The 12489-nt window shown below is 41.1% G+C and overlaps 2 protein-coding genes across 2 annotated transcripts in view; both read right to left on the reverse strand.

The window, feature by feature from the left end:
- LOC307265305 (protein unc-13 homolog B-like) overlaps window positions 1-12489 on the reverse strand; it is a 67017-nt gene that overhangs the window by 13650 nt on the left and 40878 nt on the right. Inside the window, exons 11-20 of the mRNA XM_080046995.1 lie at window positions 6527-6573; window positions 6236-6314; window positions 4893-4967; window positions 4460-4679; window positions 3952-4179; window positions 3683-3824; window positions 3104-3273; window positions 1340-1455; window positions 658-821; window positions 93-243 (exon numbers count right to left, since the gene is read on the reverse strand). Of these exons, the coding sequence (XP_079903121.1) occupies window positions 93-243; window positions 658-821; window positions 1340-1455; window positions 3104-3273; window positions 3683-3824; window positions 3952-4179; window positions 4460-4679; window positions 4893-4967; window positions 6236-6314; window positions 6527-6573 (1392 nt within the window). The remainder of the gene's footprint in view (window positions 1-92; window positions 244-657; window positions 822-1339; window positions 1456-3103; window positions 3274-3682; window positions 3825-3951; window positions 4180-4459; window positions 4680-4892; window positions 4968-6235; window positions 6315-6526; window positions 6574-12489) is intronic.
- LOC307264972 (uncharacterized protein) lies at window positions 8479-11150 on the reverse strand (the record flags this gene model as incomplete). Its single annotated transcript, XM_080046541.1, has 2 exons — window positions 8479-8519; window positions 8984-11150. The coding sequence occupies 2 exons, from the start codon at window positions 11148-11150 to the stop codon at window positions 8479-8481; spliced, it is 2208 nt and encodes a 735-aa protein (XP_079902667.1).

Genomic DNA, 12489 nt, shown 5'->3' on the forward strand with positions numbered 1-12489 from the left:
GAAGAGAGCCAAAAATACAGACACAATATAGATTGATCAGTGTGTGTGTGTGTATGTGTGTGTGTGTGTGTGTGTGTGACACAATTACAAACCCCAAAATTGGAGGCAGCAAAGCGGTCAGAGGCGGACACATTGGTGGAGGCGGTTGTGTGGGCGTAGAAGGCATTGATATTGGCCAGCAGGGTGCTCATCACTGCAGGGACCCCGGGACACATGTACTTGGACGACAGACAGGCAAAGTGCCTGGAGAGACAGACAAAAGGAAAGCTTATAACAAGGCATGAACCCAAATATGAAATGAGAGGTCTTAACCTAATGATCCCTTTTAGGAACGGTCCGCCCTTCAGCTAGCATTGACCTTTAGGCTGAAGGATGGCCCATTGGAGTGTGCTATCTGTGAATGATTGGCCCAGTTAACAGGCAACTATATGGAGCGTCACATTTCATGGAGACAAATCCATCGTCGGCCCATTTACAATTGATTATCTTTCATTTGGAGGCCAACAAGGAAAGAAAACTGCACTGAGAGGCACTAAAATATGCGACTAAAAAGGCAGCAAGGGTAGACCAGGAACAATGGTGGGGGATAAAAAGGTGACAAACATGGACAGCTGGAGAGAGAGTACTTATGTCCACTGGGATATCTCCTAAACTCACGTCATGGCCTGGTAGATTGACTCAATCCCGTAGCGCATGGCAAACTCGTCGACTATTTCCTGCGCGACATCGTCGTAGTAGACTTTCCACCCGTCGTCTCCACGAGCTTCTGGGATTTTCACCGCACCTTGGCCGAGCACATCGGTCGAGTGGTGGAAAATGTTCTGTGGTGGACAGAGAGGAGTTCAAGGACATTTGAATGGCTTTTATAGAGCTGAACCAATAAGGATGAATGTGGGAATGGTTTATTCTCAAGGATACTCTAACAAGATATGTGCAGCAAAGATATTGACTAGGTTAAACCTTTAAGGCCAACATTGGATTTGGAGAAATATTTAAGGAAATAAGTGTAATTAGGATATGAATCCTGTCTAAATCAGTCATATCGGCAGGTGTTATTTATGCGCAGCATTACACAGTCTATGTATAACAAAAGAAAGGTCAGAATATCAGTCAAAAGTAAACATGCAGAAGTACTTGAGTAGATAAGCCATGATAGACAATATTTATTGTTTCAGAGACTGACTACAGAAACCTCTAATCAGGGGAAATTTGGTAATTCACATTACTGATGTGGTAGCTGCTACTTTAACTCCACAACCCTGAATACTTGAGCCTGAAGCATTATTCTGCGTGTTTGAATTCTCCACACAGGCACAACACATTCTGTAGAATCAGATACCTCATGCAAACAGGTGTACTGAACGTGATATGGAGCCACTTTCTCCTCCCCTTTGATCTCCACGCTGATGTGCAGTCGAATGGCACCTGACACGGCTGACTTGTCTGTCCTCTTCTCTGTAATTAAACACAAACATTCTTGATTCATAACTGCAGTTCTGTAACACAGACGCACATGGACCCAGGTTGGGCTAACGCAACATTAATTACAGACTATTAACTTGGCAGTTCTATTATGGGGGGGGGGCGGGGGGGGGGGGGGGTTCAGTTTCTTAAGTTAGATGGCAGTGCAGAGCCGGCAACGCTAATGGAAGTCCTCCAGCTGATAGTGAGGGAGACAATGGCAGTGGGCTGCATGGATCTGTGCCCGATCAACGAGGACACTTGAGCCGAAGCTCCTCTGGAGGTGGAGTGCTGGGCGACCAACCCTGCTATTTGCCCTGACAGGCGCATCATTAGGGGTAATTTGTACATGTCGGCGGAGCGGTCGATTTCCGACTGGAGTGCTGCTACTTGATAATCACACATCAGGAGGAGAAAGGGCTGTAGTGAGGAGGGGAGGGGCGCTTTGGAGTACAATAATATAAGAGAGAGAGAGCAAAGAGCTAAGATGGTGTTTGAGATGGATGACTTGGTCATTCATTGTGCTTAAATGCTAAATCCTGATGACTCCTAGCCAAAGAATTATTTTTTTATGTGATTATCAGATGGATAATAGCTTTAGCACTTCCTGTTTTCCACTTTAAAGAAATAACAGATTTATGGGCACATTCATATTCAGAGCCAGATTGTTCCAGTGAAAGATTTACTCTTGCTACGATGAAGTCAATGTCTGCATTTAAATCAAGTAGAACCAAGAGATGCATTGTACTTGAGGACAAAACTCAACACTCTAAATGAGGAGTATTTCTAAAGGATGGAGATCGGAGCAATAACATAATGCCTGTTTTTCATCAGGCCTCATCCTGAAGGAAAACATAATCATACACAGTGGAATATTACTAGGGATAATCAAGAAACAAGTTGTATTTCCTGAAATGTGCACAACTTCCAGAAAGTGCAAAGGGACTTCATAGAATGAGCTCGCCAGGGAAAGCCAGTATTTCCATGCATGCCAATATGGGCCTTAGGGGGCCACTCCACGCCTGTAAAAAGAAAAGTAGCTGCAGGCATGGGAGACGTGGGTAATGAGGTTCAAACACACCACTGACTGGAATTACTAAAAACAGAACCCTCAGCACCAAACAGCAATGCATATATGTAGTAAGAACTGTACGCCTCATCAGAAGCAGAGCCATCCATCACAAAATAGTAATGAAAGGAAGTAATGTACAAAGAAATCCAGGTTTGTTGTAGATTATTCCCTTGCAGGCCAGGGACGGAAAAGCCTGAAGTAGAACTAAGCCAAACAGCCGAACAGGCTAATGAAGACAAATGTGCAATATCTCATGATTCAATGGCCCGGGGATAAAATATATTTTTATTGTAATCCTTTCTTGGGGATCCAGGAGGTTGCGTTTCTTACCAGTACACCACCAAGAGAAAAACAACACAGCTGTAAATCTCAATTGTCTGCAACAGGGAAAGTTCTGCACTGCACCTTCTAAATGTGTGAGTGACTTTGTAACTATGTGATTGAGTCATAATCTAGTTTAAGTAATTGCTTAGAAGAACCTAAACATATGTCAATAGAACAGACCATATTTACTCTCCTGGTATACAGTATACTTCTTCATGGACGTCCATAACAAGACAACATACTGACCCAGGTTGTACCAGACGTCCATTTCTCCGCTCAGTGTTCGAACTTCAATTATACTCTGGCCCAGGAAATCATCAGATTCCCTCTTCAGACGCTGCTTCACCCGCGATTTGATGTCATCATCCTCGTCCCACACGCGTACTTTAATTCGGTCTGAGGAATTGTGGCACTCACTAGAAAACAAACCAGAAACAAACATAGAAAGCAAAGGCTATCATGATTCATGGTCCAATTTTATTGAAAATAGTAAGAGTTGGTATAGTGTTTATATATTTGACAAACACGACGGCAATGTGAGACCTTTTTTTGAGCAATTTAAACTTTTTATTTTTATGCTTTTTATTGATAGTGTAGAGACATAGTTGAAATGGGGCAGAGAGGGGAGTGACATGCAGAGAACGACCACGGGCTGGAATCGAACCCGGGTCCGCTGCTGGCCGAGGCCCATGGGGGGGACGCCCTACCAACTGAGCAAAGGGCGCCCCAGCAATTTAAACTTGTATATAGAGGCACTTAAAGAACAATAGACATTTTATATGTATACATGCATGTTATGGAAAGAAAGATGTGTTTTTGACTTACAAGTGGAACTTCTCTTCCCAGACAGGATTCAGGTTGCCATAAATGGTCTTGGTTCTCTTCTTGGTCTTGCCCACCTGAACAGTGACATATGGATCACTGGATCCCGTCTTGTCCTTTGCCTGAAGTCCTTGGGCACAAACGACTATTGCGATGATAGAAAAACAAAGACATAAAAACAACCTTTAGCCATAACACAAATCACATGATTGATACTGAGGAGTGAAATGTACAGTTGTGGTTGAATTAAACACATTTGAACATTGGCATACCTGTGATGGTGATCTTGGCTGACCACTTCGAGGTGCCGTCCAGTACACTCTGCTTGATGGTCTTCATATGCTGCGCATGGATGGCTTTGCTGATCACGTACACTTCCCTGATGAGCTCAAAGACTTCTGGTTTATTCCTTTCCCTGATCTTCATTCTGTCCTTCATGGCCATGATAATGTTCTGAGTCCGGTCCTCAGCACCATGTTTAGAACTCTTTTCTGCAGCACCTACACATTTACCAAAAATGCATACAGATTAATATAGATTTGAAAAAGACGGGTAGTAGTGCATGTGACAACATACTTAAGCTTAAGTAACTTAAAACTTGTCAACGTGAGGAAATAAATTAAACAGCTTTTCCGACAGGAATATGGTGTCCACATTCCTCTAAATTCAACCAACTAATCACACACCTTTGTGCCTACCTAATTAACACAGACTTAATGACAATGACTTTTCAGAGCACTCAAGACAACTCCATGTCAATGTTTTCTGGGCAGTACTTACGTTGTAGACAGTCAGCATTCAGCAGCTCTTGGCACTTCTCATGGCACTTGACCCCACACTCGGAGCAACGCATGCCTTGGCGGGCTATTCCCCATAGAAGCCCCTCACACTCGTAACAGTATGTTGGCGTAGTGGCAGTCCACACCTCAAAGTTATGTGGTGTAGTACAGGATATGGGGTAGATGAGAGCCTGAAGGGTTTTCTTGTACACATGGTTTTTCTACAGAAAACAGATTTTTTGTTTAATTCCAGGAATTCCTCATACAGTTATAGGGAGAGAAACTACACATAATAAACGTACAACCCCGACAACAACACAAGCATGTGAATGTGCCCTAGTCTTTCAAGATACTAGGGCACCATATGAGCACGTAAATATATAATGCATTATTGTTTGGGGGTGAAACAGATCATATTTTGATACTTTACTCACCAGCTCTTCATCCTTGATTGAGGACCGCGCAGCCATGGCAGATGCGATCCCTGCCTTCCTGGCCTGGACAAGAGACTGAACAAGAGGTGACAAAAGACATTTTGGCAAAGTTAGTATTAACCAAATGCATAGTACAACCCACAACCAGGAAAGCTTCAAAATATTACTATAGAAATGAAGGTCCGTCTGTGGTTTGGGTGGTTGTAAGGGTGGTGAGTAGGGTTATTATAGTACTTTTTTTCCCACCGATACATTCTTAACAGATCAGAAAACCCATGTGAGTATTATTAGTTTCAAACAACTGGTCAAGGATAAACGGATAACATTGTACCACTATCACCACTATAAAAACAAAACCATCCGACTCAAGGTTCTGTGGGAGTGTTAGTAGTGTATTCTACCATTGTGCTGTTACTGTATGTCTTTACATGGCTCAGCAGGTGAGGGAAAATACAAACCAAAAAGGTATGGGGTTGATTTGTTAAGTATACTTAAAGCTATAGTGCGTAACTTCTCCTTTCCCCATGAGGAATTCTGAGTAATTACAACGACAACGATGGCACATCTACATGAGCAAAGCCTTTGGTGATGGCACTCGTTTTAATTCCTTCTGCTGAACGTCCAGGTTTTATTCTTAGCAGTAGAATCAAAAACTGAAATATGTCTAGGGATCTTCTGGGATTTTTCTGAGCTAGTGCGCCAGTGTTAGGGGGCAAATATATACATTTTTTAAATGCTGCCATCTGAGAAATATTTAGAGAGTTTTGCGGAGCTGATAAGGCATAATCAATCGTGTGTCAACTCGTCTGGCGATGGCTTGAATGTAACCGGCATCAAATTATATGAAAAAAGTTACGCACTATAGCTTTAATGATAATATCAAGTAGGAAGAAAAGCTATCCAAGACCAAGAGGGTGCATGCAACTGTTAGAATTTGTATTTAAGAGATCAACATGCTTTGGACATACATGTTTGAGTAAACTATTGTTTTACTTGTCCTACTTGATATTTTGTACGTTGGTAAAAAAAAGGGAGTGGCAACTAAGTTCTATTAACTTACCATAGCCTGACCAAGCAGAATGAATGCATTCAAGAGAGTTGTGGGGAATAGTTTCAGGTTTAGGAGAGGAGGGAGAAAGAAATTAGCAGTCTGATTTCATATTTGTCTCCATTTGTTGATAACAGTCTCAACCCAAATTCAGCTGAAAGTTACACAAATAACTTTGACCTCAGTGTCCGTCTCACAAATAGAAAGACATGCACTCACAAAGAAAGAACAAAACAGACAGGATTACATATGACAAACAGAATACATAGCAAAGGATTGACTGGTTAGTACTGACCACATCGCTGACCAAGGGGATAGGCTTCTTCTTACGCAGGTCTGGCATACTGTCAATTCCATACAGGCCAGATCCGCCACTATACACCAACACAAATTGTAAACAAGTGAAAACAGTCTTCACATGCAGTAAATCAGCATTTCAGCGCATTTTAAAGGCCAAAAGAACATAGTCATATTAGTAGTTAAATGCTCATCTATGACTTATTCAATGTTATACACACACAATAACAATTCTAAAAAGGATACTTGATTTTTGTATAATCAAACCAAATATATATATAAGACTCACCCTGGTTTGACCCAGGCCTGTCTGGGGTTGGGTTCTTCATCACGCACCTACAATATTTCAAATGTGAGAATTTGGGTTAAAGACTTACAAAAGCTGACTGTTATCTGTAATCAGAAAGGGGGTGGGATGGGGTGGGGGTGGGGGGGTGTTGTGTGTCGACTGTATGATGTTATATAGCATGTATTTGGTTGAGTTTCACCTCGCTGATGTTATAGAACATGCACAATCAAACAAAAAAGTATGATGCCTTTAAAACTTAAGATACAATGACTGTTGCTGAACTGTTTAATTGTACATTTAAATGTGGTAAAGGAATGCAACTATGGGGCAACATTAGGAAGCTACTAAATCAGAGAGTAGAGTCTATTTCTCAGGTCGAGTAAATATTGTTAAAAAACAATTTTTTTGTTGTTTTCAGAAACACCCAAGGAGAGTTCAGAGTGATAGATCAAAGCAAGCATTCACAAAACCACCAATATTGTGACTGCAGATCTACACACTTTTTTAAAGTCTTTCACAACGTTGAGAGCAGAGATCCCTCTGGGGTTCACTCTCACAGAATACGTTTTTGAGGAGCTGTGGACCTATTTGGCTCAACAGAAGGGAATCATACTCTTAACTGCTACAACATGAATGAAAGCAATAGTAAACTATATATGACACATAATAGGAACTGCTTGAAAAAGAGATGTGTTCATCTCAAGGGGTTATTCCCAATGAAGAATGTCAAGAAAAACTTCAGTGATGGGACATTTAATTTTTCCAGAATAGCAAGATTAAGTTTTCAAATACCTATTACACATATACCCATGAATACCTAAACCATTTAGTGAATAACGCTTCGGTGTGCTTTAAAGTACATAAGCACTCGCTTTGACAAAGAAACGTAGTGGAGAAAAAAATGAATACAACAATCAAAATCAACAAAAATAATAATAACTGTGGCGTAAATATGGAGCTAATGTTATATGAGTAACCTGGTTATCTTCGCTGCCAAACTCTGTAAAGAAAAAAAAAATCACAGCAGAATTAGAAATTGTGAGGAGAAGCTGAGAATATATTAAAGACAGTGATGTAAATAGAGACAACAAATTAACTAATTCTCTTAAAATCAACAAGCGTTTGATTGAATTTAAGTGATTTTTTATTTATTAAAATGTCATGCCACTAAGTGGCCCATCCCATACGGAGTTATATGAAACCGATACAAAATACATTGGATCTATAGTACAGTTTATAAATGCTATCTGTATGATGATGTTTGCTTTGCTGGGCTTGCAGTGATACAAGTAAAATCAATTATATTCAATGTTACCTGGGATAGCTTATTGTTAAACTGTACATTTGATCCCTTTGTGTTTTACATTTTTTATTTATTTAATTAATTTAATTATTTCTGTCTGATTTCTATTACCTGTTTTGGCTTAATATTTATTATTTTATTCAAAAATGTATCATCACTAAGGAATATACACTCACCGGCCACTTTATTAGGTACAGCGGTTAATGTTCTTGTTAACACATTTAACTAATCAGCCAATCACATGTCAGCAACTCAATGCATTTAGGCATGTAGACCTGGACGGGACAACTTATTGAGGTCGAAACCGAGCAACAGAATGGGGAAGAAAGGGGTTTTAAGTGACTTTGTACATGTTGAGTGTGCCAGGAGGGCTGGTATGAGTATCTCAGAAACTGCTGATCTACTGGAATTTTCACTCTAAACCATCTCTAGGGTTTACAGAGAATGGTCCGAAAAAGAAAAAATATCTAGTGAGCGGCATTTGTGCGGACGTAAAATGTCATGTTGAAGTCAGAGGTCAGTGGAGGATGGGGATACTGGTTTGAGATGATAGAAAGGCAACAGTAACTCAAATAACCACCAGTTACAACCAGGGTATGCAGAATACCATCTCTGAACGCAAAACACGACCAACCTTGAAGCAGATGGGCTACAGCAACAGAAGACCCCACCGGATGCCACTCCTGCCAGCTAAAACCAGGAAAACGAGACTAAAATTCTCACGGGATCACCGATATTGGACAATAGAAGATTGAAAAATCATGCCTGGTCTGATGGGTCTCGATTTCAGTTGCGACATTCAGATGGCAGGTTCAGAATTTGGCGTAAACAACATGAAAAGTATGGATCCATCCTGCCGTACACCATCAACCACGCCATGTTCAAAGTCACCTAAACCTTCTTTCTTCCCCATTCTGATGCTCGGTTTGACTTCAGTACATTGTCTTGACCACGTCTAAATGCATAAATACATTAAATTTCTGCCATGTGATTGGCTGATTAGCTTTTTGTTTTTATAAGCCATTGAACAGGTGTACCTAATAAAGTGGCCGGTGAGTGTATGTTAAGATGTCAATTGTGATGTTGACTGCAATGTTGACTACAATGTAACAGTGGTGTACAAAAACTCAATACAATACTAATGATAAAGTTACCTGGGATAAACTCATCTTGAGATTGGGATCCCTGGGATCCCTGAGATCCTTGAGAGCCATTGGACCCCTGAGCAGATTTGGACAGTCTATGACGGGTTTGCCTCTTTTCCCTAAGAATGCGCTGGAAATTAGCTATGCGCTCTCTGTGACTGGCATCAATATGTTTTTCTTGATTTACTTCATCGATAATGTGGTTTTCTTTAATTGGACTTAAAAGCACCTCTTCTCTACTGAGCACTGGACAAAGTGGACTCTCACCCTGTCTTGCTGGACAATGGTCTGCTGTTGGGTCAATGTTGGACAGTTCCCCTCCTGTTGGAAATTCCCCTTTGCCCTGTGAAATATCTACAGAGTGATACTCAGTTGGGGTACACGAAGAGCAGCTTGCTTCATGGGGGGATGCTTGAAGGGAGCAAGGTAGGTTATCACGTGTCTCACTACAATCCACGTAGACTGAAGCCTCACTCTCTTCCTTTGGAGTGCCACAATTAATGTGATTCTCTATCAGGCTAACGTCTCCCTCTGTGCTGCTCTGCTTCTGTTGACTGGCTCGTCTTTCAGGGGATGCCTCTGAGCCATTATCGCCTTGCACACCTTCAGGGTTTGGTCCTTCCAACTTTTTCAAAGCCCCTTGCAAAGCTGACCTGAAAACAAGTACAGCCTTGCTAAAAGTTGTTACATCAGCACCTTCATTAGGTGTCTTGGTTGTAATCTCAGAATATATTTCTGAAGACAGCAGTGACAAAGATTCGTCTGCTTCATCCCTGGAAACGCTGTGATCTGTCCATTCCCTATCCAAACTGTCAGCAGACCCCAGATCAAGAGTGTCACCAGACGAGGGACAGTCATCACACTGTGAATGTGGCTCAAGGTAACCATCATCATGGTCTGTCAGAAGCACAGTTGAGCAACTCAGACTTCTGGTGGGCCCACAATCCATTTCATTTGCACAAGCATCCATAGTATGGTAACCAGAACTACGCGAATATGGGCAGTTGGCAGAACAGTCGCACTCCAAGTGTTCTTCATCAGTTTGTAATCTAGGGGGCCTCCAGTCCACCATACTGGAAGAACTCGAAGGAGAGTTGTACTGGTGTCCAAACATCAAAGAGACATGCTCAAAGCTGTTGTGTGAAGAATGACCTGGTGTGCTACTTTGCGTCTCCTCTGTGGTGCACCTGTCCCAAACACCTACACAATTCTCCAACTCAACTTGACTGTTAGCATAAGAGCAGATGTCGTCCTCACTCCAGCCTCCTTCTCCACTTAAACTGTGCTTTATATCAACAGAAGACCAACCAACATATTCTGTGTCACCAGACAGAAAGCCTGCTTCTAGACAGTTGGAACTGCGACATGAGGACACAGAGCTGGTGCTTTGATATTCTTGGCTGCGATAAGGCTCCGGGTACCAGGGGTCAGCTTGCCTTGACATTTTTGAGGTATCCTGGTCTGGCTGCTGGTCTGATCGGAGAGTGACTCTATCACTATGCCCTTGTTTGGGTGATATGTGAGATTGTATGCACGACAAATCTTTTCCACAATATTTGAGGTCCAATCGTGGACTGCTGGCTCTACTTTGAAGAGTTGTGATGGCGTTCTGTCGATCCAGACTTCCTCGTCTGATGCCTGGTGTTAAAGAAACAGAACTCGGATGAGGTGCAGCTGAAGCCCCAGAGTACATATCACCTATTTCACTTAGCACTGCATCAACACAACAAGATACTTCATCCACAGAGCCTCGCACATATGTTAGATATTGCCGCAGGTCAGACATTTCCTCCTGGATCTTGTTGATGCCTTTCAACTCTTTTAGGATATGGTCCACAAGGTTACTAGAGCCTTGCTCTTTCTCCTCACAACCCGACTCCTTCTCTTCTTCATTTTGGATCCTTTCAATTTGCCTGGGTATGGTATCCTCCACAACCCCAATGCCATCCTGGCAATCAGAACTGCTTTCCCCAGATGGGGTGAGGTCAGCTTTGGCACAGGTAGCTTCCACTGATAACGTGCTGTAAAGAAAGTTATCCTCTCGACCCTGCAGACTTTGCCAAACCTTTGGGCTATGTGATCTTTTATTTTGCAGTGCGTGCCTCTTGGGTGAGAGTGGAAGTAGCTCTGATTTGTAGGGTTCATCTTGTCCACTGATGTTTCCTCTGGGAAACATCCCTGAGGAGAGGTCCTCTTGATCAGTTGTTCCCACACATGCCTCAGTAACTCCTCATTCTGTTGGTGTAAGAATTAGCCAACGACTTAAGAGTGCATATACCATAACCACAGAGAAAACTTGATATATGTTATATTGTGACATAGTCTAAGAACTGAAGTGCATTGGCTGTGTATCAATTGCATTTACTATAGGAATCCACCAAATCAAGCCACCAAATCAAGAAAATCTTTTGAAGAGAATTGCATTTTCTCGGGTATCAAAATCATATTTCTCATTTAAATGTAACCAATGAGAGTGGAATAAAAACTCAAGGAATAAAATAAATATGTGCTTCATTAATCTTATTTACTGGAATAATATTTCAGTGATTCTTGAGAAGTGGGACAAAACAGGGTGCTATGTTGAAAAAATACAAACCCTATGTTTCTGCAAATTAAATTACATTTATGTATCCAACATATACTAAGCTACTGAGCTAAGCTTTGACACAACCTCCCAGCATTTTATTTTTTTACCGTCATTGGCCTATCACCACCGTCAGATGTCAACTCCGTCAGATTTCCTGTCTGACGGTGTTGACATATTTAACGTTTCTTAAACATAACAAATGGAATTTATCTAGTGGCCATTTGGTTTTTCTGTTGATGTTAGGTGCTAGTATGAACTACTTCAGGAAAATAAAATAATCAAACAATTTCAAATAACTTCTTCAGAAATTGTAAGTCGTTGTTGACATATCATGGTTGTGACACAAGACTTTCAAGATTCGGAATGTAAAATATTCTAAAACTACAACACATATCAGAGCATGTCTAACTAATGTACTCTGCAGAGGTAGAATTGGACAAGAGGTCCTTCAAAGTGACAGCTGCCCCTTATTTCGCCTGATTTTATTACATTATTACCACTAAGAATCCTTATAAAACATGAATGTGTTGTAGAAAAACTGTTTTTATTGATATGAGAGATTATCTAGTGTTGCTTTTGATGAGAAAAAAGCTCTATTTAATCATTAAGGTAAATTTTCAATAGTTATAACCAACAGACAAGATAGTTGAAAGTACATTCTGAATTATATGTTTGAATATATTATCTGCATTTGCTCTAACCAAAATGTAGCAGAATACTGCTTTACTTTAGGAAATAGATAGTTTAGTACATTTAACACCCATGTAATCTTAAACTGATATATGTGGTTACTGAGATATATTACAGAACTCAGTAGTACAGTAGTGGGGAAGACAGTATTGCTTTAAATGATCTCCACTTAGTCAAAGTACGAACTTGCAGAATGAAACACAATGCAGCTGCTTATACATCTGTAATTAGGATGCTT

The sequence above is a fragment of the Ammodytes marinus genome (genome assembly GCF_949987685.1).
Source record: "Ammodytes marinus genome assembly, chromosome: 18".
Taxonomy (NCBI): Eukaryota; Metazoa; Chordata; class Actinopteri; order Uranoscopiformes; family Ammodytidae; genus Ammodytes; species Ammodytes marinus.